At 35.7% G+C, this 27,618-nt stretch overlaps 1 protein-coding gene across 1 annotated transcript in view; it reads right to left on the reverse strand.

The window, feature by feature from the left end:
- Window positions 1-570: 570 nt before the first annotated feature.
- Window positions 571-27,618, reverse strand: part of LOC138706652 (5-hydroxytryptamine receptor 1-like) — a 632,382-nt gene continuing 605,334 nt past the window's right edge. The window contains exon 3 of the mRNA XM_069836199.1: window positions 571-7,249. Coding sequence (XP_069692300.1) covers window positions 6,557-7,249 — 693 coding nt within the window. The 3' untranslated portion in view covers window positions 571-6,556. The remainder of the gene's footprint in view (window positions 7,250-27,618) is intronic.

Raw genomic sequence — 27,618 nt, forward strand, 5'->3', positions numbered from 1 at the left:
CTTGGAGTCCTCCTTGACAAGAGACTAACGTTCAGACACCATATTCATTCCGTGAGAAATAGAGCTTTTCAACGATTCATGTTCCTATATCCCATCTTCAAGAGCTCAATACCAACAAAAACCAAATTACAACTGTACATATCCGCCATCAGATCACTCATGATGTATGCGCCTCTAGTATGTGTTACGGGAAACTCAGTAAGTTTCGCATCCTATTATATATTCATCCATGACCTCACCTTCGTCCACTTACTCCTCACCCCCTACTTCCTATAAGGAAAGAATAAACAAGACATTTTCCCTGCCTAAAATTGAGGCCCCCAGTGTAACTTAAATTTCAAATTACTTTCTGTTGAATTAAAATGATCACTCTGTCAATCAAAACCATATAGCTTATACCGCTAAATTTTTAGTAATCTATTTATTATCTGTCAAGTAGTTTGTAATCTCATTTTCTATAGACAACAATAAATATACACTCGCGTCTGTATTTTATGCATTAGAAAGTTATATTTTGTAATTTCTTGTGAGAATCGTTTAAAATTAAACAGACAGTTTTTCCTGTGTCAGTTTTTAAGATTTACATTTCACTTTATTTTCTTAGATAAACGTGGCATTTGTAATATTACACTTTAATCACAGAATCATTCAAGGTAGCGTCAGACGTCGTTACTTACTGTTACATTTCATATAAAATACGCACACATCTTCTTATGTTTACAAACATAACTATTATCTGATAATACGCCATTTACTAGTTTATTTGGTCTCACGTTAGTTGCTTGAAACACGATCATAGATGCTTTCTTCACAAAAGTCAAAGAAAGGTATAAACATAGCTCTTACTCAAGCTTGCCTCCAAAACCCACTAAATGTCAATCTGTGTTGAATTATTGATCAGTCAGCATAGAAAATGTTACAGATATATAACAGAAGCATTTGTATTCAGACGAAAGAACAGTCGTAATGTTTACCTGAGAAAATTCTACAAAATAATCGACACAGGACCAATTCCACCATCACGAATTTACACCCAGATTCTAAGTAAGGTCTTCGCTTATTAGTTCGGAGGTTATGGAAAGAATAGCTGTAACTGCTTTAATCGTTATAAACTCTGTTCGGAGGTTATGGAAAGAATAGCTGTAACTGCTTTAATCGTTATAAACTCTGTTCGGAGGTTATGGAAAGAATAGCTGTAACTACTTTAATCGTTATAAACTCTGTTCGGAGGTTATGGAAAGAATAGCTGTAACTGCTTTAATCGTTATAAACTCTGTTCGGAGGTTATGGAAAGAATAGCTGTAACTGCTTTAATCGTTACAAACTCTGTTCGGAGGTTATGGAAAGAATAGCTGTAACTGCTTTAATCGTTATAAACTCTGTTCGGAGGTTATGGAAAGAATAGCTGTAACTGCTTTAATCGTTACAAACTCTGTTCGGAGGTTATGGAAAGAATAGCTGTAACTGCTTTAATCGTTATAAACTCTGTTCGGAGGTTATGGAAAGAATAGCTGTAACTGCTTTAATCGTTACAAACTCTGTTCGGAGGTTATGGAAAGAATAGCTGTAACTGCTTTAATCGTTATAAACTCTGTTCGGAGGTTATGGAAAGAATAGCTGTAACTGCTTTAATCGTTATAAACTCTGTTCGGAGGTTATGGAAAGAATAGCTGTAACTGCTTTAATCGTTATAAACTCTGTTCGGAGGTTATGGAAAGAATAGCTGTAACTGCTTTAATCGTTATAAACTCTGTTCGGAGGTTATGGAAAGAATAGCTGTAACTGCTTTAATCGTTATAAACTCTGTTCGGAGGTTATGGAAAGAATAGCTGTAACTACTTTAATCGTTACAAACTCTGTTCGGAGGTTATGGAAAGAATAGCTGTAACTGCTTTAATCGTTACAAACTCTGTTCGGAGGTTATGGAAAGAATAGCTGTAACTACTTTAATCGTTACAAACTCTGTTCGGAGGTTATGGAAAGAATAGCTGTAACTGCTTTAATCGTTACAAACTCTGTTCGGAGGTTATGGAAAGAATAGCTGTAACTACTTTAATCGTTACAAACTCTGTTCGGAGGTTATGGAAAGAATAGCTGTAACTGCTTTAATCGTTACAAACTCTGTTCGGAGGTTATGGAAAGAATAGCTGTAACTACTTTAATCGTTACAAACTCTGTTCGGAGGTTATGGAAAGAATAGCTGTAACTGCTTTAATCGTTATAAACTCTGTTCGGAGGTTATGGAAAGAATATCTGTAACTGCTTTAATCTTTATAAACTCTATCATGGAAGCAATATTTGTTATTATACAGAGTGACATAATTTGACGTATTCCTGTCAAGGCGTGATAGTGAAGAAAAATAATTGGGGCCTGCAATCAGGCACAGAAGTGCACAGTTTGAAAAAGATGTTTAAATGAAATACGACTTCAACACGAACCTAAAAATTTATTTGTTAATGACGGAGAAAAATTTGTTCCGACGCCGGGGATCGAACCCACAACCCACAGTTCTGCGCACTGGGTGCTCTACCACTGAGCTACGCCGAGGTTCAATCCACAGCACCAGATCCAATCTTTATCCTCTGGCTTTTTCCCCTTTGTAGGGGGTCCTGGATCCGATCCCCGGTGCCGGAGCGAATTTTTCTCCATCAACAAATAATAACCGTAACAGAGAATCCTGTAGGATCAAAAAATTAATAATCTTTACGTAGATAAACATGTATGCTCATTCTTAATAACAAAGTAGAATACGTTACTGTTACTGTTACTCATAGTCATGCAATCGGATACAAATACATACAGTAGTTATTATTGTATGATACTTTTCATTTGGCAAGTCTTCAACCTGAGATATCTGGAAAATTAATTACTTGTGGATATATCTTTGGGGCGAAATGTACTCATTTTACCTTCACTACCACGCCTTAACAAGAATACGGTGAATTACAAGTCACCCTGTATTTTAGGGCCGTATAGTACTAATTTAATCATTAGCGTTAAGTAGAATATCATTAAATATTCTGAGTAAAATTCAAAGGTTTTTTTTTTTCGTGTGAAGATTTGGTAGAATCCTGAAACAATAGAGATATTAAACTATTCATTTTCAGAAGCTGTCTCTCATTTCAGACTTCAGTGCATCTAATATTCTATTCATTTTATCTTTAATTAGAAACTGCTGTATGATTAAATACTTTTCTTTATTTATTCCTGGTTTAATAGTGATTATGTATGGTTTTTGTGAGAGATCTTCCAATAAGAGTGTCATACTTCTGAAATGAAACAAATTATATAAACGAAAGTGGTTTATTTAAGTATTCTTATTTTTTGCACGATCGTGTTTTTGCTGTATTTACAGCTGTTCTTGTTAGGCCTTGAAAGTTAGAATTCCCACAAAGAAACTTGTTGCTAGGGAAACCATTCTTCACAATATAAAACTATATTGAAATAGACCCATTACAGTGCACTTATTGTTAGGCCTACTTAGTTACCATTACAATGCAGTTTTGCGAAGGCTTTGGAATAATATTGCTCTAAATTTTCAATGCAAAATTTACTGTATTTGCAATTTTAAAAATATGCTCGTGCAAAAAATGTTGTAGGCCTAAAATACACATTTGTGAAGTGCATTACAAAATCTCGAAAATTGAAAAACTCGCCTCCATTTTGTAAACAGCACTTCCTAACCTTGTATCGTGACATACTATTGAAGCATGCTTAATGTCGTTACGTATGAAAGAGAACGTCAGTTAAATGACTTCAGCAGCTTCGTTGGTTTCCATGGGAAAAATATGACTGCTATGGCTTCATAAATACTGCAGTTGTTATATGTTAAAAGTAGGACAGTCTTATAGGAAAACCAGTTATTTATATAAATATGTAGGCCCAAATTACAGACTTTTAATATAGGCCTACCGTACATAAAATAATACACTGCTATCACAAGACTACCGTTCTCTCGTGTCTATAAGAGGATGTAATGCAATATTACAGAATGTCCCAAAAGTCTCCATATATAGGAAATGTAAGTTCAAGATAAGAATGTTATATAGTATGCTCCATGTGGCCAACCCGCTCCCCAGATCTCACACAGTTTGATTTTTACCTCTGAGGTCACTTTAAGTTGCAGGTCTGTCAGGAGAAAATCCGGGACTTGCAACATCTTAAAAGTGTCGGGAGAAAACAGAGAATGTCACGAAACGTCATTATCGAGAAAAACAAGTTTTAATACCTAAACATTCCTTGTTTTTAATCAATGTATACGAAATGTCCAACGTTACCTTACACAAACATTTATTAAGTTACTTATTTTCTGTGAATCGACAGTTCTGTAGTCCCAGTTGCCACATATAGAATGCGTTATACAGGGTCAGTCAAGACCTCTGTAACTAACTCTGAGGAGTGATAAACTCTCAATGAGGATAATTTTTCGTTAAAATTCCATGTTCTCTGAACCATCGTTCAGGAGCAACGTGACATCCAAGAAAAGACAGGTTTTTAGTGACATTTACAATTTAGAAATTAATTAGTGATTTATTTCTTAAAGTACCCTTACGGACAAGATACAGAAGGTGTCTATCCTGAATCTATCACAATTCTTTCACAGCATAGCAGTGGTTGTTGGATATGCCGAACATTACAAGTCTGTGTCGAATTTGATCAAAAGCAGCGAATATTCAGTTCCTCTCTGCTGTCAACTGAGGTGACATGAACGACACTTGTCACATGCCCTCAAAGAAAAAAATGTATGGGCGTTAAGTCGGGTGATCGCGCTGGCCACGTTTCACGTCCCTCGCTCCCAATCCAAGGCAGCAAAATGACAGGTCCCAATAAATGATCAACAACAATTTCAGTCCAGATATTTACAGTAAATCTTTACTAGTGGTAGCTCTGATATGTTCGACAGAGCCTCAACAGTCACTGCTACAAGGGTGTAATGAAAGTAATGAGATTCAGGGAAGACACTTTGAACACATTCTGTAACCTATCTACAAAGGTGTTTGAATAAATAAAAGAATAATTAATTTCAAAATTGTAAATATCACCATAATTTAAATTTTCTTCTACGTCGTGTAGCGCTAGAGAACATGAGTTGTTTCACAAAAAATGAGGTCTATCGTTACTCAGAATTTGTCACAGAGGTCCTGAGTCACCCTGTATTGAGCACATCATGTGACATTTCTATTTTGAACTGATATATGAAGAGTCCACTGCAAGAGTGATGGATGCCATTTGGAATACATTTTGCAGGAGAAGCAATTGGAAGTTTGAAATGCTTAGTGCTCAAAGCTTAACTGTGATTTTCCGATCATTACTGGACAATGACTATCAGTGTTAATGCCATATAACTCTCTATGTACATTCTATATGTCTTTAGCTATGCATTGACAGTCTTACAAGGGAACGGTTTCGGTTCGAACAGATATTTCGTATCCAAAATTTGTATACAGGCCCATCTTTACATCTCTGCAAAGCTCCCAAAAGCATTCGTTGTGTAATGTGTGGTTTGTCTGTTAGAGCACTGTACAAGTTGAGGGGTGGGGAGAGCACTGTACAAGTTAAGGGGATGGGGCACCTTACCCGTAAGCCTAGTCTAGCCTAGAAGCTAGTGCGAGTGGTAAAATGTCTAAAGCCCATTTAAGAACATTTTTCTCTAATGTTCTGTCTGAAAATCTTGCAGCTAGTCAAAAGTATATAGCGTACTGTTATGTGATTCATGGAGTGCGCATAAGGACACAACCTTAAACATGAATAATTCCAAGGCTAGGACATAGAATGTATGATAATTCCACCTAAAAAAACTAAATATATCCAGCCTCTGGATATCGATTTCCTTACACAATACAAAATATATGCTCGGAGGATAACAGATTATATAAGAACCTCTTGCTGAGAATCGAGGACATAACTTGGGAAATCGAGTGTTTATAATGAAAATGCACTCTATTATTCACAACCAGTTGTCTGCTCCAGTATATCGCCCTATACTTCCGTATTCCTGGCAGTCAGCTGGTTACGTGAATCCTGAACAAGTCTCGGACTTCAAAAATGTAATTCAGGTGGCATTTGATTTTTGAGCACTGGAGTGTGGTTCAGAAGATTGTTCAGGTGTTGCTTCTGCGTGTTGTGCTTATTGCTCTGCTCCATGCTGTTTCATGCATTTTATAGAGAATCCCCATGTACATTTTTAAAGAAGTGTATTGACCAATACCAACCAAACGGAGAGTTACACAAATGAATGCTTTTACGGTCTTCATCACCATTGTAAGGTAAGGCTCTGTGCAAATTTTTAACAATAAATTCCTGTTCGAGCCGAAACCCTTCCCTTGTTAGTTCATTTTCGACAAGAAAGTGACATCCATCATTCTTGCAGTGGAGTGTTCATATCTTATGTATTGAAACTTTTAGGACAGCCTGTATATAAAGGGCGAAGATAATTAATCTAATTCGGCTTAGCGAAAAATGTTTTAGTATTTAACACGATGGATGAATCTGAGGCATAAACCGAGTTGGTGGAAGAGGGACTTAGAAGGTTTTGGAACCGAGCCAGTGAAGGTATCACAGGAAGGACTCGTCGGCGCGCGGCGACGCGCTGGAGGTGGGGCGGTCGGGCTCGACGCACTCCGTCGCGGCGCCCGCCGGCGTCTCCTCGGCGTCCTCCTCGCGCGTGGTCTGGTACTGCTGGCTGCTGTTGATGACGCAGTAATGGTGCTCGGGGTCGCCGTACTGCGACTGGTAGAACTCCTCGCGCATCATGTGGTTCAGGGACCCGCAGCGGAAGAACAGGATCTGCTGGAACGGCTTCCGGAAGTCCCGGTTCAGGGTGGCGTAGATGATGGGGTTGAGGAGGGAGTTGGCGTAGCCCAGCCACAGGAACAGGCTGGACAGCGAGGGCGGGATGGGCGAGGGCTCGTCCCGCAGGAAGGGCCGCACCAGCGCCAGCACGAAGAAGGGCAGCCAGCACACCGTGAAGGCGCTCATGATGATGCCCAGCGTCGTCGACGCCTTGCGCTCCTTGGCCAGCGCGAAGCGCAGCTTCTTGTGGTGCGACAGCGTCATGCCGCCGGAGTTGTTGCAGGGGGCGCTGGACGAGTTCTGACTCGTCTTCTTCCGTATGAACTTACTCACGCTCGTCTTCTTGACGGCGCTGCTCTGCCTGGCGACGCCCTGTTGGTGCAGGATGGGGCACTGCGACTCGTTGGAGCGCCGTGGCGCCGTCGAGGTCGGGAAGCAACGTGTGCTGCTGCTGCACTGGAAAGAGAGAGAAAAGTGCATCAGCTACAGAGCGTCTTGTTTCACATCGTAGTGTAGCCCATACATGGGCACAATTTTCGGTTACGTGAGGCACTCGATTTGAAATAGTTTGTTTACTAGGAGAGGAGACTGCAGAGTAGGATGGGAAATATAAACTGCTGTGACCTGCGTCACCTTATCGTAATCGCTAAGGCGGTCAGTGGCGAATTATTAGGAAAGCACTTGGTTAACGTGAGAGACTCGAAAACTTTTATTCAATTTGGCAAATTAATTCGGCAGCTTTAATCGTAAACCTCTTTACTGTTTCTCCGTCGCTGAATTGATTTAAATCACAGGCGAGAAATTGCGTAACTAGCCAATAATATTCCATCACGTTGTCTACGTTTATTTTCTTGAATATTGTGGCGTTTCTCAAGATTACTTAATAGATTTGCACGTTCTCGACCTAAAATAATTTCAGAAAATCATATTTCGTTTTCTACGCACATTTGATTATTTTTATAAATTTATTTTGGAAATAATACGTACAAACAACATTTAATTCCTCGTAGGCTACCTTTTAATGCAGCGTGTTTAAGGTGTAATGCCGTATTTAGTATATTATGCAAATAGTAAGATCATTAATTTTCTTCGGAATAGTACGAAAAATAACATTTAATTTGTCTTACCTTCTAATTCAGCATGTTCTTTATGACATAAGGAGTAATGTCGTAGTATATTAAATTTATAAATGCCTAATAGGATTTTCGAACATAACATACATCGTATGTTGTTCTCCCCTTCTGAACAGCAAAAAAACTCTTCCGCCCATTTCTCATGAAGTAATCGTTTTCTAACGCGTACACACTGCTTTGATAATGTCATTATGCCACCACTGATATTGCTTATGAAACTGATATAGAACCTGCCCACGCCTAGGAGCTGCGTGAGGGAGAAACACGGACTGTGAAGATGATGTCACTCAGAGCGATAAGCTCTGTGAAGGTCAGTGAGGCACAAATTCTCAAGTGAGGCACGATGCCCATCTCTGGTGTAGCCTATCTCAATGAGAACCTTCAATTTGACCAGAAAATGCATGCCTACGCTCGGTCAGAACGTTCAGATATTCCAGTCTATAACTACAGTAGTAATGATAGGCTTCCTGCCAAATGTCTGCACTCAATATGAAATATCAGTAAACAATGTTCAGTAATATAAAATGGAGAACGTTAAATATTTTTTATTAATGTTATTCGTAAACGATTATCTGCGGAAGAAAAAGTACTTAACGAATAAATTGATATTGGATAAGAACTTCCAATGATTGTTTCCGTGAAATGTCTACACTGAATTAATCTAACAGAATACAGTATACACTTCCTTTAGCACTATAGTGCAGTGTTGTCAAATCAAGCGCATTTTTCTAACCTTGACATCGTGCGCGGGCAGCAAGCGCTAAGTATGGAAAGAGGAAGGGTTGTTTATATGAATAAGCAACCTGTTGGATTAAGAAAACAGTGGTGCACAAACTTCAAACGGAACGTGAAATTTTATGTCGTTATTTTTATATGGCTTCTTTCTGTTTGATATTATCTATATTGTATGTAAAACAAAAGTACTAACACTGATTTCTTAATATTGCACTTGTGTTTTAAATCTTAATAATATAATAGAGAGTTAAGAAGGAATATTCACTTAAATTCCATAGTAGTATGATATTATACTATATTAAGTGGATGAAACACATCATTCATAAAGAAAGTGATATTCCAAAGAAAGAAATTGAGTATGACATGATAAGTTGGAATTTATATTGATGGTATCTTAACCTTATAAAAGTAATCAATAAACTAATCAAAAAAATATTACAGTACAAAGCAAAGTTACCTAGGTACTGTATCCGTTTTAAGTGTAACTAATATTACATAACAAGACTCTTATCGCATTATGCTTTTAAGGTGATATTTGTGAGCAACTTCCTATCATCAGAATATTAAATTATTTTCTCGAAATCTGCTGAAGCTATAGAGATGACATTTTTACAACACATGGGCACGTATCTTTTGCTTATGATGTAATAGTAGCTGCTTTGTTAATTCATTTCCTTACAAACAATTCCCATGCGAATATTTTCAAAATTTTCAATACGCTATCTTCAGTAATACGTATATACGGTATATTAGATTTACGAAAACATTCTGTAAGGCTACTAAATAAATAGGCCTATACCTAAAAATTTCATTTTTCTATACGAAAAGTGAGAAAATATTCCTTTTGAATAAAAAAATCAAACTTGTGAAAAATTAGCATTAAAATTAAAACTTGCATCCTTATAATGCACTTATACTTCTCAGGCAAATCTAAAAATTAACATGGATACAGTTTTAATAAGTTCTCTTTTCTTTATCCATTGAATCAGTGCTGGCCATCCCTGTATATAGCTCGACCAAGCGGCATATACTACTTCTTTCGTCTGTCTGTTTCCTTTCCGCTGTAAAGCGCTTAGGCTCTCCTGGGCTCTAAAGCGCGCGCTTGCTCCTGTGGGCAATTGACATGCCTGCTATAGTATATATACTGTATAATCCATATACTCAATATTTCCATGATTATTCTGTGAAATAAATGAATGACTGAGTGAATAATAAGATGAATGAATGAATGAGATGTGAATGAATGAAGGAAGGAACGAACGAACGAATGACTGAGTGAATGATTCAGTCAGTCACTTGACTATTGTGTGGAAAATCTAAAAAAAAATTCATTCAATCAGAAATAGGTGGAGTCATAATGACTAGTAATGCCAAGCAGAGTAATTATCTCATGCCTCCATGTTAATTTTTAGAATCAGTGCACTCATTAGAACCAAGTACCCAGCTGCTGAAGCCGTTAGGAGGCACATTATAGAGGATGGAGCGAGACGGACCGTGTCAAAAACCACAAGCTCGAAGTTCATCTAACAATTCAGTTTTCATGGTACCACGTGTTACGTCAGAGTAAACCTTTTATGTCAAAACGTTACAGCTTTTTTCTTTTGTACCCCAAAAATAGGCGTTTCACATCAAAAGTTTGAGACAGAAGTAATGAAGAAACTATCGTTCGGGCCATACATAATGCTAAGTTAATCTCAATTGCCTTATGTTGGTTTTGATTGTATTCGGATTTAGTTTCATTTGCAAGTTGTATTTTATGATCAAAAATTTATTAATAATAGTTTATCGTTAAATTTCCATGACTGTGTTGAGGAGTATATTATGTGTTATTAATTGGAAGTATGATACTACGTAATCTTCCACTATGAATTTTGCTTCATATCGGCACAAAGAACACTTTATGTTCATTGCTTAAACATTTCTTAGACTGGAACAGCTTACCTGCGGCAATCTTTCAGGGTGGTCCTCTCAAAATCAATACATTTATGGAAAGGTTGAGAAGATTAGACTGAAAATGTAATTGTAGCTGCAGTGTAATTATCTAAGTTATGTCATGTAATTAATTAAGCTGATATGTAATTAATTAAGATGATATGTAATTTAGTTGATATGTAAATAAATTAAGGTGATATGTAATTAATTAAGATGGTATGTAATTAAATTGATTTATAATTAATTAAGGTGATATGTAATTACTAAAATTAGTAATAGTTGGGTGAAATAGAAGTACTTATAAGTTAGGTTTACTTTTACTTATTGTAGGCGTTATTATAGAATAGTTCTTATTTATAGTCCTAGGTTTATTGCATCTATTTATTTATAGTTAAAAATAAATTTAGGCTTATTTTATTTTATTTTTTCTTTTATTGCTGTAATTATTGTATTATTGTAATGGTATTATTGTATATTATATATCACTGCCACCGGTTGTATACCCAATTGTAGTGTTAATAAATACGTACATACGTACATTACTCTAAGTCCTACATATAGGGTAGTTCAATTTTCCTCGATACGTAGATTTCGAGTTAATATAAACACAGTAATTTAATGTTAATTTCCTAGTATTTCAATTAGAATGACAGTTCCTCCTTCGACATTTGATCATAATTCTGTCACTACAATTTTTTTACTCGCAAAATTTATCCGTAGAAATATCACAACTAAAGAAAAGTGCGAGATAAATTATTGAAATTTAAAGGACTAAAAGTAATGATGCGTAACAATTGCAGTAAATCAACTTCATTCACAATTACGCAAAGTCGACTGTAATTCCCGTAGGATTGAAGTATAAACGAGTTGTTAATGATGGAAGAGAACTCTCGGCTTTCAGTTCTGAAAAACCACTAATGTTTTTGGAGAGTGGAGTTCTTAAGTTGTGGAACGTTTTAAAGGCCGTCTGTTAATTAAGGCGCTGATTGAGTTTTCGATCTTCAAGAAACTTTAAATCAACGACATAAGTTTCCAGAGTCATGGCTTTCAAAACAATTCCATCGACCCGCAGTAAATTTTGTGGCCCAAGCGTCCTCATTTCTTGCTCTAATCTCTCAATTAATGAAGAGGAATGATGTCCAATTACACAACGCTGAAAACTTTAAAACTTAACTAACTTTGAACACATGCATCTAGTAATCTAATAACAGTAATGACAACAGTTCTATTGCAGTTTTTACAATAGAAAAGTCACTTAACCGCATTATTGCTATTATCAAAATTAACGATTAAACAAATTACGTTTAAATGCGATGAGCATCACTTATTTCCATTAGCCTATTTGTTGCTAAACCATATCAGTTGTTGCTAAACCATATCTGTTGTTGCTAAACTATATCTGTTGTTGCTAAACCATATCTGTTGTTATTGCTAAGCCATATCTGTTGTTGTTGCTAAACAATATATGTTATTACTAAACCATATCTGGTGTTATTGCTAAACCTTATCTGTTGTTGTTGCTAAACCATATCTGTTGTTATTGCTAAACCATATCTGTTGTTGCTAAACCAGATCTGTTGTTGTTGCTAAACCATATCTGTTGTTGTTGCTAAACCAGATCTGTTGTTGTTGCTAAACCATATCTGTTATTGCTAAACCATATCTGTTGTTGTTGCTAAACCATATCTGTTGTTGTTGCTAAACAATACCTGTTGTTGCTAAACCATATCTGTTGTTGTTGCCAAACCATATCTGTTGTTGCTAAACCATATCTGTTGTTGCTAAACCATATCTGTTGTTGCTAAACCATACCTGTTGTTGCTAAACCATATCTGTTGTTGCTAAACCATATCTGTTGTTGCTAAACCATATCTGTTGTTGCTAATCATATCTGCTGTTATTGCTAAACCATATCTGTTGTTGCTAAACCATATCTGTTGTTGCTAATCATATCTGCTGTTATTGCTAAACCATACCTGTTGTTGCTAAACCATATCTGTTGTTATTGCTAAACCATATCTGTTGTTGCTAAACCATATCTGTTGTTATTGTTGATGTCGCACACTTTGTTGACGTGATTTTTCGTTTTCTTGATATCGTCAAATGTATTCACGTCTACAGCACTTTTATCATTTTCGGCTCAATTTTCAGCTTTTGATTTGCATGCTTTCTTTCATTCAAGAAAATTAATACTTTTTAAATTAAATTTATACGGAAACCGTTCACGCTATTGAAATACGTCAGAGGGGTGAATGATTCTTTATTAGATTCTCAAAATTCTAGGTGCGATGAAAACTTTCAATTTACTTATCCTAATTATTAACAACAAAATAAATATTCTTAGAGTCAAAACAGATCTCAAATAAGTAATATGAAACTCCAGAGCAGCTAAGTTGTGATTGTTAAATTGCTACGTTTTAATAAAAGAAACAACCTAACACATTGTCGAGATGATAGCACTTGTTTTTCTGTGAAAATAGAGTTGTTATTTCATCTCTGAAACAACTCTATCAGTCTTATACGCGAACATTGTAAAACAGTTGTCATTCAATTACACAATTTAAAAAAACTCATCACAAGTGACTAGTGTTCGATTTCCAATGAACTCTTTTCTACGTTCCTTACGAGATTGTCGCGGAACATCTGGAATTGCAACCCTTCACGTGATGGATCACTGTTGCGACGACAGGAAACCAATAAGAGAACAGATATTTGTACTTTGTATGTTCCTTCTATTGGAAAACAGTCAATGATTGATTCGAGACAGAAACACGGATCTGCAGAGCAAAGGTACATGCAACCAAACTGTACGTGTTATTTTTTGTTCAAGTTCACAATCTGAACCGACGACGGTAATGCAAAGAAGGACAAATTACAGTGTATTAAATGTGGTCCCATTAGGAATCAGCAAGATATATTGCTGTGGCATCATAGGTTAAAAAGGCCACACATCGGGTTTCACTCATTTCACCCTCTCTTCCCCAGGGAGCTGTATATTATAATGTACTCCCTCTATTCCAAAATATGGTATACATTTGTTAAAGTTCTCAGTAATATCAGTCTAGTACAGTGATGTCAAAGCAAGCGCATTTTTCTGACCTTGACGTCGTGCGCGGGCATCAAGCGCTAGGTATGCTAGGAGGAATAAGCAGCCTGTTGGATTAAGAAAACAGTGGTGCACAAACTTCAAACGGAACGTTAAATTTTATGTCGTTATTTTTACATGGCTTCTTTCTGTTTGTTAGTTTCTATATTGTTTGTAAAACAAAAATACTAACATCAATTTCTTAGCCTAATATTGCAGTTGTGTTTTAAAAGTTAATAACATAATAAAGAGTAAAGAAGGAATATTCACACAACTTCCATAACAACTACAACTATACTGTACTAAGTGAATTAAACTAATCATTCATAAAGAAAGTGTTATCCCAAAGGAAGACACTGAATATGACATGATAAGTTGAAATTGATATTGATGGTAGCTTTAGCCTTATAAATGTAATCAAAACAATATTATAGTACAAAGTAAAGTTGCCTAGGTATATGTTTTAACTGTAACTAATATTACATAATAAAACTCTTATCGCATTATGCTTTTAGGTGATATTGGTGCGCAACTTTCTGTTATCAGAATATTAAATTATCTCGAAATCTGCTGAAGCTATAGAGCTGATGTTTTACCGACATATATGCACATATCTTTTGTTTGTGATGTAACAGTATTTGCTTTGTTAATTCATTTCCTTACAAACATTTTCCATGCGAATATTTTCAAACATTTTAATACACTGTCTTCAGTAATACGTATCTAGAATATTCCTTGTATTGTCCAAAATATAAACCTCACATCACATCATACCGTGACTTGAAGCATATTGAGCATGATAAATTAATCAACGATGCACTTAGCCTGCCTTGGACTGAAGTGTGGAATTTACCAGACATTGACGACAAAATCGAAAAATTTAACGACCTAGTAATCCAGTTATACGATAAACACGCACCCTTGAAAACCAGACGAGTTGGTAGACGCCCTGCGCCTTGGATGTGCGATGCCATAAAATTACTCATGACAGACAGAGACACTGCTTATCGTAAATACAGACGGAGCAAGGACGAATTAGATTTTAATACTTACAAAGTTTTAAGAAATAAATGTAATCAAGCAGTAAGAAATGCTAAATTACGCCATGCACATTCCCTTATTATACCTTCGGTCAGTGCGAAAGAATTGTGGCGTAACCTTAATAACCTGGGTCTAACAAAAGCAAAGCCTCGGGTAGATAACATCAACTTGTCACTCAATAGCCTAAATGAACATTTCGTCACTGCTCCACCTGAACCATTACATAAAAAAGAGACTCTTGAAGTTCTCAGATCTTGCCCCCAACCTGTATGGGATAAATTCTTCTTTAAATACATTAACCCGACTGACGTAATGAAGACGCTGCGATGTATGAAATCTAAAGCCCAAGGTGTAGACAATATAAATATCACTCTCCTGTATAAAATAATAGATGTGATTCTGCCGACCGTCACCCATATATTCAATGCATCTATTATGACTGGGTCCTACCCCTCACTCTGGAAAATGGCATTAGTGAAACCTTTACCTAAATCTAACACACCTTCTACAGTAAACCAATACAGACCGATATCAATTCTTCCCACTCTTTCAAAAGCATTAGAACATATTGTACACGGACAACTTACGAACTATCTCGACGAACACAAACTCCTCGATGACTATCAATCGGGTTTTAGGCATGGACACAGCACTACTACAGCCCTACTTAAAGTGACCGAGGACATCCGTGAAGCTATGGATAGGGGTGAAGTAACGGCACTAACTCTTCTCGATTTCAGCAATGCCTTTGGTTCTGTTGATATCGACTTGCTTCTTGCAAAGATGAAAACTTTGCACCTATCAGACAATACCCTGAGCTGGATGGACTCCTACCTACGGGACCGCCAACAGTGTGTTTCACTTGATAATCAATTCTCCCAATGGCGATACACAAAGGCGGGAGTGCCGCAGGGCTCCGTATTAGGACCACTACTTTTCTCTATCTACATTAATGACGTATCAAAGAACTTACAGTATTGCCGATATCACCTCTATGCCGACGACCTACAACTTTACATACATTCCAGACCCAATACGATCAATGAATCGATTGACAAGTTAAATTGTGACCTAGCCACTGTCTCCACTTGGGCGGCCAATTTCGGACTCGCACTTAACCCAAGTAAGACTCAAGCCATAATTATTGGACATAAGCGTGTAGTTAACTCCCTTAATAACAGTAATCTTTCAGTTGTTACCCTTAACAACACGCTAATCCCTTATTCATCTGTCGTAAAAAATCTTGGCTTCTTTTTTGATAATAATCTAAGTTGGAATTTTCAAGTTAAAGAAACGATAAAGAAAATCTGTTCCTCCTTTCACTCTTTGAGTCGCTTGAGAAACTTCTTGCCCCAGCAACTAAAACTTACCCTAGTACAAACCCTAGTAATGCCGCACTTCGATTATTGTGACGTTTTGTTAAGTGATCTAAGTTCTGAACTGTCAGTCAAGTTACAGCGAGCTCAGAATATGTGCATCAGATACGTGTGCAACATCCGACGATATGATCACATATCACCGTCCTTCGCAAGTCTCTCGTGGCTCCGACTTAAAGAACGCAGAACTTTACACTCTTTGTCTTTACTCTTTCGAATTCTGCACACCTCAACACCAAATTACCTTTCGTCTCGTTTCTCTTATCTATACTCTAACCACGACGTAAATACCAGATCACTTATCTGTGGCACGCTAAATATACCTCTTCATAGAACATCTTGTTATTCCTCATCTTTTACAATATCCACCTCGCGTCAATGGAATTCCTTGCCACAAAGTATTAGGGGCTGCAAGACAACAAACACCTTTAAGAACAGCTTAAAAGATAACCTTATTAGCATTTCACTCCAATCATACTGATTTAAAATATTACTGACTACACTGTTGCTTTTTTTCTTTAGACATCATCCTGATTGTGCTGCATTTTCAAAATTGTCTCATAATAATCTCTTTCTATTATCTAATATAATTTGAAATATATTAACATTCTATGTATTTTAGTTTAATTCTGCTACCCAGTTTATTTCAGTGTTTAATTAATAGTTCATAGTATTTTGTTGTTTAATTCGTAAATAACTCTTGTATACATGTAACTCTCATCTAAATCAATTTGTTGAATTCTTTGTAAGTTCATGCATATGTATATACACTTTTTGCTGGTTGTGTGGAAGAGAAGGCCTTACGGCCTTAACTCTGTCAGCTAAAATAAATCATTATTATTATTATTATTATATTTACGATATATTAGATTTACGAAAACATTGTTTTAGTACCTGTAAGGCTACTAAACAAACATATCTGAAAATTTCAGTTTTCTGTAAAAAAAAGTTGAGAAAATATTCCTTTTGAATAAAAAAACAAACTTGTGAAAATGAACATTAAAATTAAAACTTACATTCTTATAATGCACTTATACTTTTCAGACAAATCTAAAAATTAACATGGATACAGTTTTAATAAGTTCTCTCCCCTTTATCCATTGAATCAGTGCTGGCCATCCCTGAATATAGCTCGACCAAGCGGCATATAGGTACTACCTCTTTCGTCTGTCTCTTTCCTTTCCGCTGTAAAGCGCTCAGGCTCTCCTGAGCTCTAAAGCGCGCGCTTGCTCCTATGGGCAGCAATTGCCATGACTGGTCTAATATATACAGTCACGAAGCTCAATACGTAGTAAATATGCATCCATAGATAGTTGCTAACCACTAGGATCGCTACTATCGCCCCATTACATACAATGCGAAATAGTACCTGCACAGTCAATTGTTCCTAGTATCTTCATAAACTCAAGCTTCGCGACTGTATATACTAGACTGTGGTAATATAATATAACTTTAATACATCTTCCAGATAGTTATTTGTTTGATAAATTAACATAAGAAAAACTAATAAATAAAGTACATTTCATTCTGTGCGATGACAAATTAAAAAGAAAAAAAAACAAATATTGTTTTGAGAGAGGCAAATTAACATAAAACTGCAAAAAATTACAACTCGTTTTTGTAAGACTGTTGTGCCTTAGATGTTTTATTCAAAATTGACTGGGTTGGTGTTACATTTTCTGCAATAGGAACATCACAGCAGGTGCCCATTTGATTTCTGTTCATAATGAAATATTTAAATATTATACTGGGTGTTCATTTCAAAGTGTGTCATGACGTCACTGTTATTGGGTCACCGATTTGAAGCGAGTTTCAGCTTATATGTTAGAGAAGTTGCCTATTATTTAAGGCGTTCTTGAATCTGAACTTGAGAACGTGTACGGTATAACTTAAACGTCGTAGCAACAGATGGCGGTCTGTACGGTCTGTGTGCTACCATAACCTCTTTCGAACTGTGTTTTGCGCCGGCAAGTCGTACGCAGGGTATTTGTTATCATCGGTTGAGTACGGTATCATTACACAACACAAATCAAATGCTCCGTGTCCATGTTGACCGTCGAAGTTAATGTCAACAAATACGTAAGTAATCGTTTTAACCCTCTCCCCATATCCCGACAGTACGTATTTCCAAACAGTTCACATTCCTGCCACTACCGGCGTTACCGTACGTATCGGTACGTACTCTTCAGAATGAACGCTAGGCAACTTCTCTGCCTCTTGGGTTATACACCTCTGCGGAAGTTTAGGAAGATTGAATTCTCTAGGCTCATCGGCTAGCCACATGACGGCATACAGCGAGCCATGACACATTTTGAACTGAACACCCAGTAGTTTGATGCACTAATCCTACCTTTGTCCTCTGACTAAAAGAGTAAGAAACTTAGAACGTTTTCAAACATTCTTTCAATGTTATACAAGAAACTATGACTTTGAATAAAAATTTGTCAGGATGCAAGGTTCACTATAACCGAAGCGAGGGTTCACTATAAACGGAAATATTAAGGGAAGACTCCACTAAAAATCATGAAAATTTTTCCAAATTTTTTTAGCTATTTCACTTATTCAGAATTTATATTTTCATACCCCAAATGGATTCAGCTCAATTCTGATTACAAATACTCGTATGTTTACACTTTTTAAATTAAGGCTGGAAGGGGGCGTGGAATTTAAAGAGCTGTCAAAATTGTTTTTCGTCAAGGAATTCTTTTTTAAAATTTCTGATTACAAATCTAGTAACTTTTTGTTGGCTCCCTGAAGTTACTAGATGAATGTAGTGGAGGAGAATATTAATTTACATAAATATTCATTTTATTTTCAAATCTATTTTTCTATGTTCATTTTTGTTGATTCAACACCAACTTTCTTATTCCAAATATTAATCAATCTGGATGACATTTTTACTGCAAGTATTTATGAGGTAGCTGCATGTTTCTATGAATTTATTTTGTGAGAAATGCTGCTAGTTTATTTTATTAATATTTTTCTTAATAAAAATATTAATAAAATAAACTAGCAGCACTTCTCACAAAAATAAATGCATATTCTCCTCTGCTACATTCATCTAGTAATTTCAGGGAGCCAACAAAAAGTTACTAGATTTGTAATCAGAAATTTTAAAAAAGAATTCTTCGATGAAAAATAATTTTGACAGCTCTTTAAATTCCACGCCCCCTTCCAGCTTTAATTTTAAAAGTGTAAACATATGAGTATTTATAATCAGAATTGAGCTGAATCCATTTGGGGTATGAAAATATAAATTCTGAATAAGTGAAATAGCTAAAAAAATTTGGAAAAATTTTCATGATTTTCAGTGGAGTCTTCTCTTAACGTACTTTTTAATGTATGCGGGTTGGGAACAACGATTTAGGTTCACTATAATCGAATGTTCACTACAACCGAGTTCACTATATCCAGAATTGACTGTATATTATTTTGTAAATTTAAATACAATCGTTACAAATGACTTCAGATATTCCTTAATAATTTTGTCATTAGCAGTATCATACCTTATATTAATATCAGTGATGGCAAAAAGCGATATACAAATGTTATACGGGTACCCAAGCTTCGTATTAATGAACCACTTTTTGTATATTTATCGCTTTAATTAAAAGATTAGAAATTTCTATTAAGATATAACTCAAACATCCTGCGGTTATCTCCGCTTCCCTCTCGACCAGAGACAATTAAACGAGGGAAAGAGAAATCAGATAGGAAGCAGATATAAGCGACTACACAGAATTCACAAGAGCATAAATTCAATCTTCGAAATACAAGTTCTTTCAAAGCGCGCAGAAAAACACAGAATTTATTTTATTTTCCTGGGGTGATAAGATTTGCTATTTATTTAGCTGCATCTCCCATTGTATTGAAGTTCAATAGAGATTATATGCCTCAATTTTATTGTCACTTCTGAGATTACGTATGTAATTACACTATATAACATTAATGGGAGATAGGCCTAATGGTAATTTTTTATTTTTTTTTTTCCTAATTGAGGCACAGTTTTCATTTTTATAATTATGTAAGTTATTCAGAGGAAGATGCAAATAAAAATACTGGGCACCACGCTACGAGACAGAATGACAAACGAAACACTACAAACACTACTGACGCAGCAGAACGAGCCACGGCAACGAATTGGACCTGGGGGAGGGGGGACATGTGGCGAGACTACATCAGACAAGATGGACCCATGCAGCCACGATGTGGGACCCCTACGTCGGAAAGAGAGGACAGGGAAGACCACGGCTCAGATACTCTGACATGTTTACCAAAGAGGCGGGGAAACTATGGTCGAGGACAGCAAAGAACAGAGTTTTGTGGAAAGAACTAGGAAAGGTCATTGTAAATAGATAACGTAATCAGTGTTAAGATATTGTAAATAGTAAAGTCAGTATTAGTGAAAGTGTAAGATAAGTTTTGTAAATAGTAAAGTCAGTGTTGAGAAAGTGTCAGGTAAATAGTGTAAATAGTAATCAGTGTTTGTCAAAGTACCAGTGTCAGTATAATGTGTGTAATGCAAGAAAAAAAAATGAACAAAGAACAAAGTGCTGAGACTAGTTAAAGTCTAACAGGGTTATTAACCATGCCACAAAAGTAGTATACACGACAAGCTCGCCTGGATTGGCTCACCAAGCGAGTACACTTGAGCCATCTCTGTCGAGGGGGTTCTAACCCCATCACAGGAGGCCTGTGCCCAACATGGGACATCATGGCTAACATTCATTCATTCATTCATTCATATAGAGAGAACTATAATTCGCACATATGCAAGTCACCACGCAATTTTCCATGGCAAACTATGCCAAAATTATTCTTTCCGAAAAATTGGGCCGGAAAAATTTAGTTCAAATAACACAATCTGGTAACCCTGGATAAACGGTAGTATGAGAGTAAAATGGGTCCCACATCAGTGGGCCAGGGATGTCGTTACTTTCATAGTTTCGTGGTAACGCGAACGTCTTTCTATAGCAACTAACTGCACGTGTTCGAATCCCCTTCTCTCCGCGTATTTTTTATGTACAAAGTTGTTTTTAATATTAAGATTTTAAAATGTAAACATTAACTTCTCGCCATGACAATTTTAAGTCATTTCCAGTAATCTGATTGGCTGAAATTGTCATAACCGCTTTTGAAAGAAAATATGTATGAAGGTGTCTGATTATGAAAGTAACAACATATTTTAACGTTCACAAAAGCATTTAAATGATCGTTTCTGAAATGAACGGACCACAGATTTGGAAAGAGCGCGAAAAATACTGTAAGAACTTATCCTTAACTAAATTTCGATAAAAAGGGCGTATTTCCGTCTTTGATACCAGGTTTCTCATTTCCTTTTTATACAATCAGATCTCATGCTTAACTGGGGGAGGTGTGACTACATAAATTCTTGTAACAAAGACAGCAGAGCAGGTTTAGCGTGGCTAAGATTGGGGGGATGGAAGGGTAATAAAATTGTCAACGAAGAAGGAGAGCGCCTTTGTCCGATTTGCAGAGAAAAGGACTCCTATACACATATTTTATTACAATGTGTCGAATTGGAACATATACGGAGAAAATATCTACCACCCTCGATGCTAAGTCAGAATAGGAGTTCGCTTGCATGTCTTGACCTCATGGGGAATAGAGAATGGGAACAAAAGACTGGATTGTTCCTCTTGATGGCGAGAAAGATTAGAACTTCAGCTGTTTAAGTTTGTGAGGCGAACTGAGGAAGGGATAATAGTATCCACCCAACTATAAACTTTTATGTCTGTCTTAGGTTAGCATTTATTATATAATATGTTTTGTGTGCCATTTCCATTTTAATGTGTGTGTTCTTTTAGAGAACAGTTGGATATAATCATAGGTGGGGGGGGGGTTAAACCTACAAAGTAGGACTTGTTTTAGATACAAAGCACGTACGGTCAAAAGACCCGTGCACTGGATTTTAGAGAAAACTATGATAATATAAAAATCTGTATGTATAATATTACTCAATAAATCCATCTATCTATCTACTTTTTATATAACCATGAAAACTCTATACCTAGTGGCGAAGTGCATCAACATCGGTTAAAAACGCAGTAATCATAGATTACGAAACGACGGTTAAACAGTAACCGTGGTTAAAATGTAATTTCTGTGCACCATTCATAATCACCGATTACTTAAACATAGTTAGCTGACACTTCATTTAACCAGAGCAAAGTCTATGATGGTACACTGTTTCTACAAAATGACTAAAGGAAAGCATTCATACCACAGCAAAGATAATAGTCAACATCCAAAAACGACTGCGCTCACTCCGTTCTACATCGAAGTGAACATGTCCTACATTTTCGCGTTGCATTTGTTTGCCTTTGGGCGCTGTTATATTTGCGAGTTGCATTTCTTTGTTTTTCATTGCTGTTAGGTTAAAATCGTACAAAATAGAAAATTGAATGCAAAAATGATTATATCCCAATGTGAGGTTAAGTATCGATAGACTTACTTAATATATTTAAATGTATTATATAATAAAGAAGGAATATCCATAAAGGAAAAGGATGCAGAAGATTAGTAGAAATGTGTGTACGACCCAAGATCCCATTTACACCAGGTTACTGTTCATTATCCTAAGATCCATCCATAACCTCTCTTTGTTCAGCCAGTGACAGAGAAAGAGATATTCAAGTATTCCCTCTTAAAATACAGAAAATAACAGTTACATAGAATCTTAACGTAAGGAGCTGATCAACAGAAGACATATGACTGTTTTTGAGTTATTGCAAGTGAGCCATTTGTAGATTTTGATAAACAAAATCCCTCCTGAAATTTTCTGTCACCTAATTCCTCGTAAAGATTCTCTCTTTCCACTAAAGAAACTTCACGCCCACGCTCTATCCAAGTAATTCAAGTACTGTACAATAATAATCGTCTTCGAAGTAAACATCTGTGGCTCTGGCCGCCATTTTGCTTTACTTGCTCTACTAATCACTGGTTATCTCCTTTAACCGCTCGAAAATGGCCGGTTATAGATTACTGTGGTTAACCTCCTATTTAAGTCGTAACCGAGGTCGATCCACTGTAAAAATGCTTAACCAGAGGTTAGGTGACAATTTTAACTGGTGGTTACACTAACCGACGTTGATGCACGTGGGCATAGGAGTCTAAAAAACATTTCAGTTTCACCTTATAATATTTAATTTCACTGCTACATACCCAAAAAAAAAAATTTTTTTAAAGAACATGCAATTTCAAATGTGTTACGAAAATATAATATTCGATTATGAAACTATCTCTAATAAGAGTTTTGTATCTAACTAATAATAAAGGCATTTCTCTTCGGGAATATTTCGCTATAGGTACTATATTACAACAAACAGTCATAAGCCTTCTCTAGCTTGATTATTAAATTTCTTCGAGGAGTTCGCAAAATTACTCAAACATAAATTCACTATATAATGCATTTCAAGCTTGAAGTTCTTGTGTTCACAATACAGTTAATACAAGAGGACAGTCGCTCATGGCTGCCACTTGAAAGCCTTCAACAACTCCACATAGGGTCATGTTACGAGTTGTTTAATCAACTATTATTGTGTACAAAGCTAATTGACGTTAAATGCGCGGGATGAATATCAATTTCGCATAAAGTAATGTTTGTGCCCGAACCAGACTTGCAGATTCATAAAGTGAAACTATCCAAACAAAGTTCAGAAGAGGGTGAAATGTTATACGTTATTCCTGAAGCACTACGCAAACCTATTCTAAAATCTACTGGCAGTTAACAAGGTAGGGCTAATCTAAATACAACTCTTAATTGTTCACAAAAAAGGCAAACAGAAGCTTCAGAGGTAGGTGGTCATAAAGGTCAGCTGGGTCATTCAAACTTAGCCCGACCTCTCACCATGAAACCTAACAGGACAGTAGCAATATCTGCTGTTTAACCTCTCATTTTATCCGACACGCTCACCACTGCGAGTAGGGGAGAAAGATTTTTTAGATCATACACTAAACACCTCACAATTGAAGGGTTCAGAGCCATAGTGGGCCAAGCGCCAAGACTCAAGCTATAATTATTGGCCATAAGCGTTTAGTTAACTCTCTTAATAACAGTAATCTTTCAGTTGTTACCCTTAACAACACGCTAATCCCTTAAGGGGAGTTGGTCATTATCGCATGCAAAATAATGGTAAAAATAGCCTATCTTCTAGCAGTCATAAATATAATAGTCTACTATTTATCAGTGGTTTTTCATTTTTGTTAGCTATGTGTGTATACATATTAAGCTTTAAAATGAAAAAGAATGGTGACTCTAGAGTAAATCTGTATCCTTAAATTAATTTTTTTAATTAAGCACATTTTTTTTATAAATTCACTACATGTCTATAATTAGGTACACTCTATTCACTTATTATAACACATATAGAATTGAAAATTTGACCACTTACTGCTAATAGATACTAAAACATACCCTACTAAAATTATTCATATATCTGTAATATAATGGGCATAGGGCTTATAGTAATCATCACCGTCAATAAATTTAAAAAAATGGAAGATTAGTATAAGCTCTATGCCAATAATATTACAGATATTTTAATAATTTTAGTAGGGCATGTTTTAGTATCTGTTAGCAGTAAGTGGCCAAAATTTTAACTCAATGTGTGCTATGATAAGTGAATAGAGTGTACCTAATCACAGGTATGTAGTGAATTTATATAAACATATGTTTAAATTCAAAAATTTATTTAAGGGTAAGATTTACACTAGACTAACCATTCTCTTTTCATTTTAAAGTTTAATGTGTATACATATATCACTAAAAAAATGAAATAGCTGTGATAAATAGTATTACATTTATGACTGCTTGAACATAAGCTATTTTTACCATTACTTTGCATGCGATAACGTCCAATTCCCCTTAATAATAGTTTTTATTTTCCCTGGCAGAGTTAAGGCCATCAGGCCTTCTCTTCCACTCAAACAGGATCAAATCACATATAGAAAAAATACATACCGGTATACAAATATGAACTTAAAAATAATAATAAACATAATTAAGTAAAAAAGAGAGATTGAATACATATACACAATCAGTATTAACTTTGAAATAACAATTATATTATATATATATATATATGTAATTAAAAAAAGAGACTGAATACATAATCACAAACAGAAAAATACATTCTAGTATACAAGTATTAAGTTAAAAGAAAAAAAAGAATTAATACATATGAATATAATCTCACAACTAAAGGAATAGTAGAATTAGTATGATCAGCACAGCACGTGTTACATTGAGACAATGACAATTACCTAGATATTAGTGTTAATGGAAAAATAAAGTAACGATTGTGTAAAATAATAATAATAATAATAATAATAATAATAATAATAATAATAAATAAAAATTATTATACCTAAAAACTAGTTCTGTGGATTTAAAGTATTTCTAAACAACCTAATTTTAAACAACTGGGGACTAAGACTACCCCTGATTTCCAGCGGCAGCTAATTCCATGAGCGGGCCATGGCTATTGAGAAAGAACTTTAGTACAGAGATGTCTGATGACGTGGTATTGATAGCAACAGATTGTGCTGTGAACGTGTGTTACGATTATGATGTGAAGCTAGGAGAGTAAACCGAGAGGCAAGGTAGTTGGGTGTGGAATCATGTATAATTCGATATAGCAGGCAAAGAGAATGTGCTAAACGTGGATCTTGCAAGCGGAGCCAGGACAGTCGTAGAAAATATTCCGATATGTGATCATGTCGGCGGATATTGAAAATAAATCGAACGCAGACATTATGAACACGTTGAAGTTTTTGAGAAAGTTCAGCACTTAGGTCACTATATAAAACATCACAATAGTCAAAGTGAGGCATTACAAGGGTCTGTACTAGAATTTGTTTTAGTTTAGTAGGAAGGAAATTTTTCAGGCGTTTCAAAGAATGCATGATAGAGAAAACTTTTCTACAGATATATCTGATTTGCGTATTCCAGTTCATATTAGAGTCGAAATAGATGCCGAGGTTTTTTACAGTAGCACTGAAAGGAATTATTTTGTTGTTGAGAGAGACAGGCTGAAGGGTGTTCATAGTAATGGAGCATAAAAGCCTTTGCTGCCCCAAGAGAATGGCTTGGGTTTTATCTGGATTGATATTTAGCCCAAATTTTCTTGCCCAATTATTAATTGACAAAAGATCGTCATTGAGGCTCGACAAACGTTCATTAAGAGTATCAGGCCGAGAGTGTATATATACTTGAAGGTCGTCCGCATACAAATGATATCGGCATTATTCATCTGTCGTAAAAAAATCTTGGCTTCTTTTTCGATAATAATCTAAATTGGAATTTTCAAGTTAAAGAAACGATAAAAAAAAATCTGTTCCTCCATTCACTGTTTGAGTCGCTTAAGAAACTTCTTGTCTCAGCAACTAAAACTTACCCTGGTACAAACCCTAATAATGCCGCACTTCGATTATTGTGACGTTTTGATAAGTGACCTAAGTTCTGAACTGTCAGTTAAGTTACAGCGAGTTCACAATATGTGCGTCAGATACGTATGCAACATCCGACGTTATGATCACATATCACCGTCCTTCGCAAGTCTTTCGTGGCTCCGACTTAAAGAACGCAGAACTTTACACTCTTTGTCTTTACTTTTTCGAATTCTGCACACTTCAACACCAAATTACCTTTCGTCTCGTTTCTCTTATCTATACTCTAACCACGACGTAAATATCAGATCACTTATCTGTGGCGCGTTAAGTATACCTCTTCATAGAACATCTCGTTATTCATCATCTTTTACAGTATCCACCTCGCGACAATGGAATTTCCTGTCACAAAGTATTAGGGGCTGCAAGACAATAAACACTCTTAAAAACAGCTTAAAAGATAACCTTCTTAGCATTTCACTCCAATCATACTGACTTAAACTATCACTGTCTACATTGTTACTCCTTCCTTTAGACATGCATCCTGATAGAGCTGTATTTTCAAAATTGTCTCATAACAATCTTTTTCTATTATCTAACATTATTTGAAATATATTAAAATTCTGTGTATTTTAGCTTAATTCTGCTACATAGTTTGTATTTCAGTGTTTAATTAATAGTTCATAGTATTTTGTTGTTTAATTCCTAAATAACTCTTGTATACATGTAGATCTTGTCTAAATCAAATTGGTGAATTCTTTGTAAGTTCATACATAGCCTATGTATATATACTTTCTGCTGGTTGAGTGGAAGAGAAGGCCTTACGGCCTTAACTCTGCCAGCTAAAGTAAATTATTATTATTATTATTATTATTATTATTATTATTATTATTATTATTATTTATTAAAAACAGAGAAAGCAAGGGTTAAAGTTGAGTGAATACCATAGTTTAATGAAGGTTGACATATCATTTATACTTTATTTTACTTGCTATATGTTTCAATTAAATTATGGTGATAACTTCATTTTAACCCTTGTTTTCTACGGGTTTAGTAAATGGCGCTTGGCCCACTATGGTTCTGAACCCTTCAATTGTGGGCCTCCCTGGTCAT

This window comes from Periplaneta americana, chromosome 1, assembly GCF_040183065.1.
Source record: "Periplaneta americana isolate PAMFEO1 chromosome 1, P.americana_PAMFEO1_priV1, whole genome shotgun sequence".
In the NCBI taxonomy this organism is placed as follows: Eukaryota; Metazoa; Arthropoda; class Insecta; order Blattodea; family Blattidae; genus Periplaneta; species Periplaneta americana.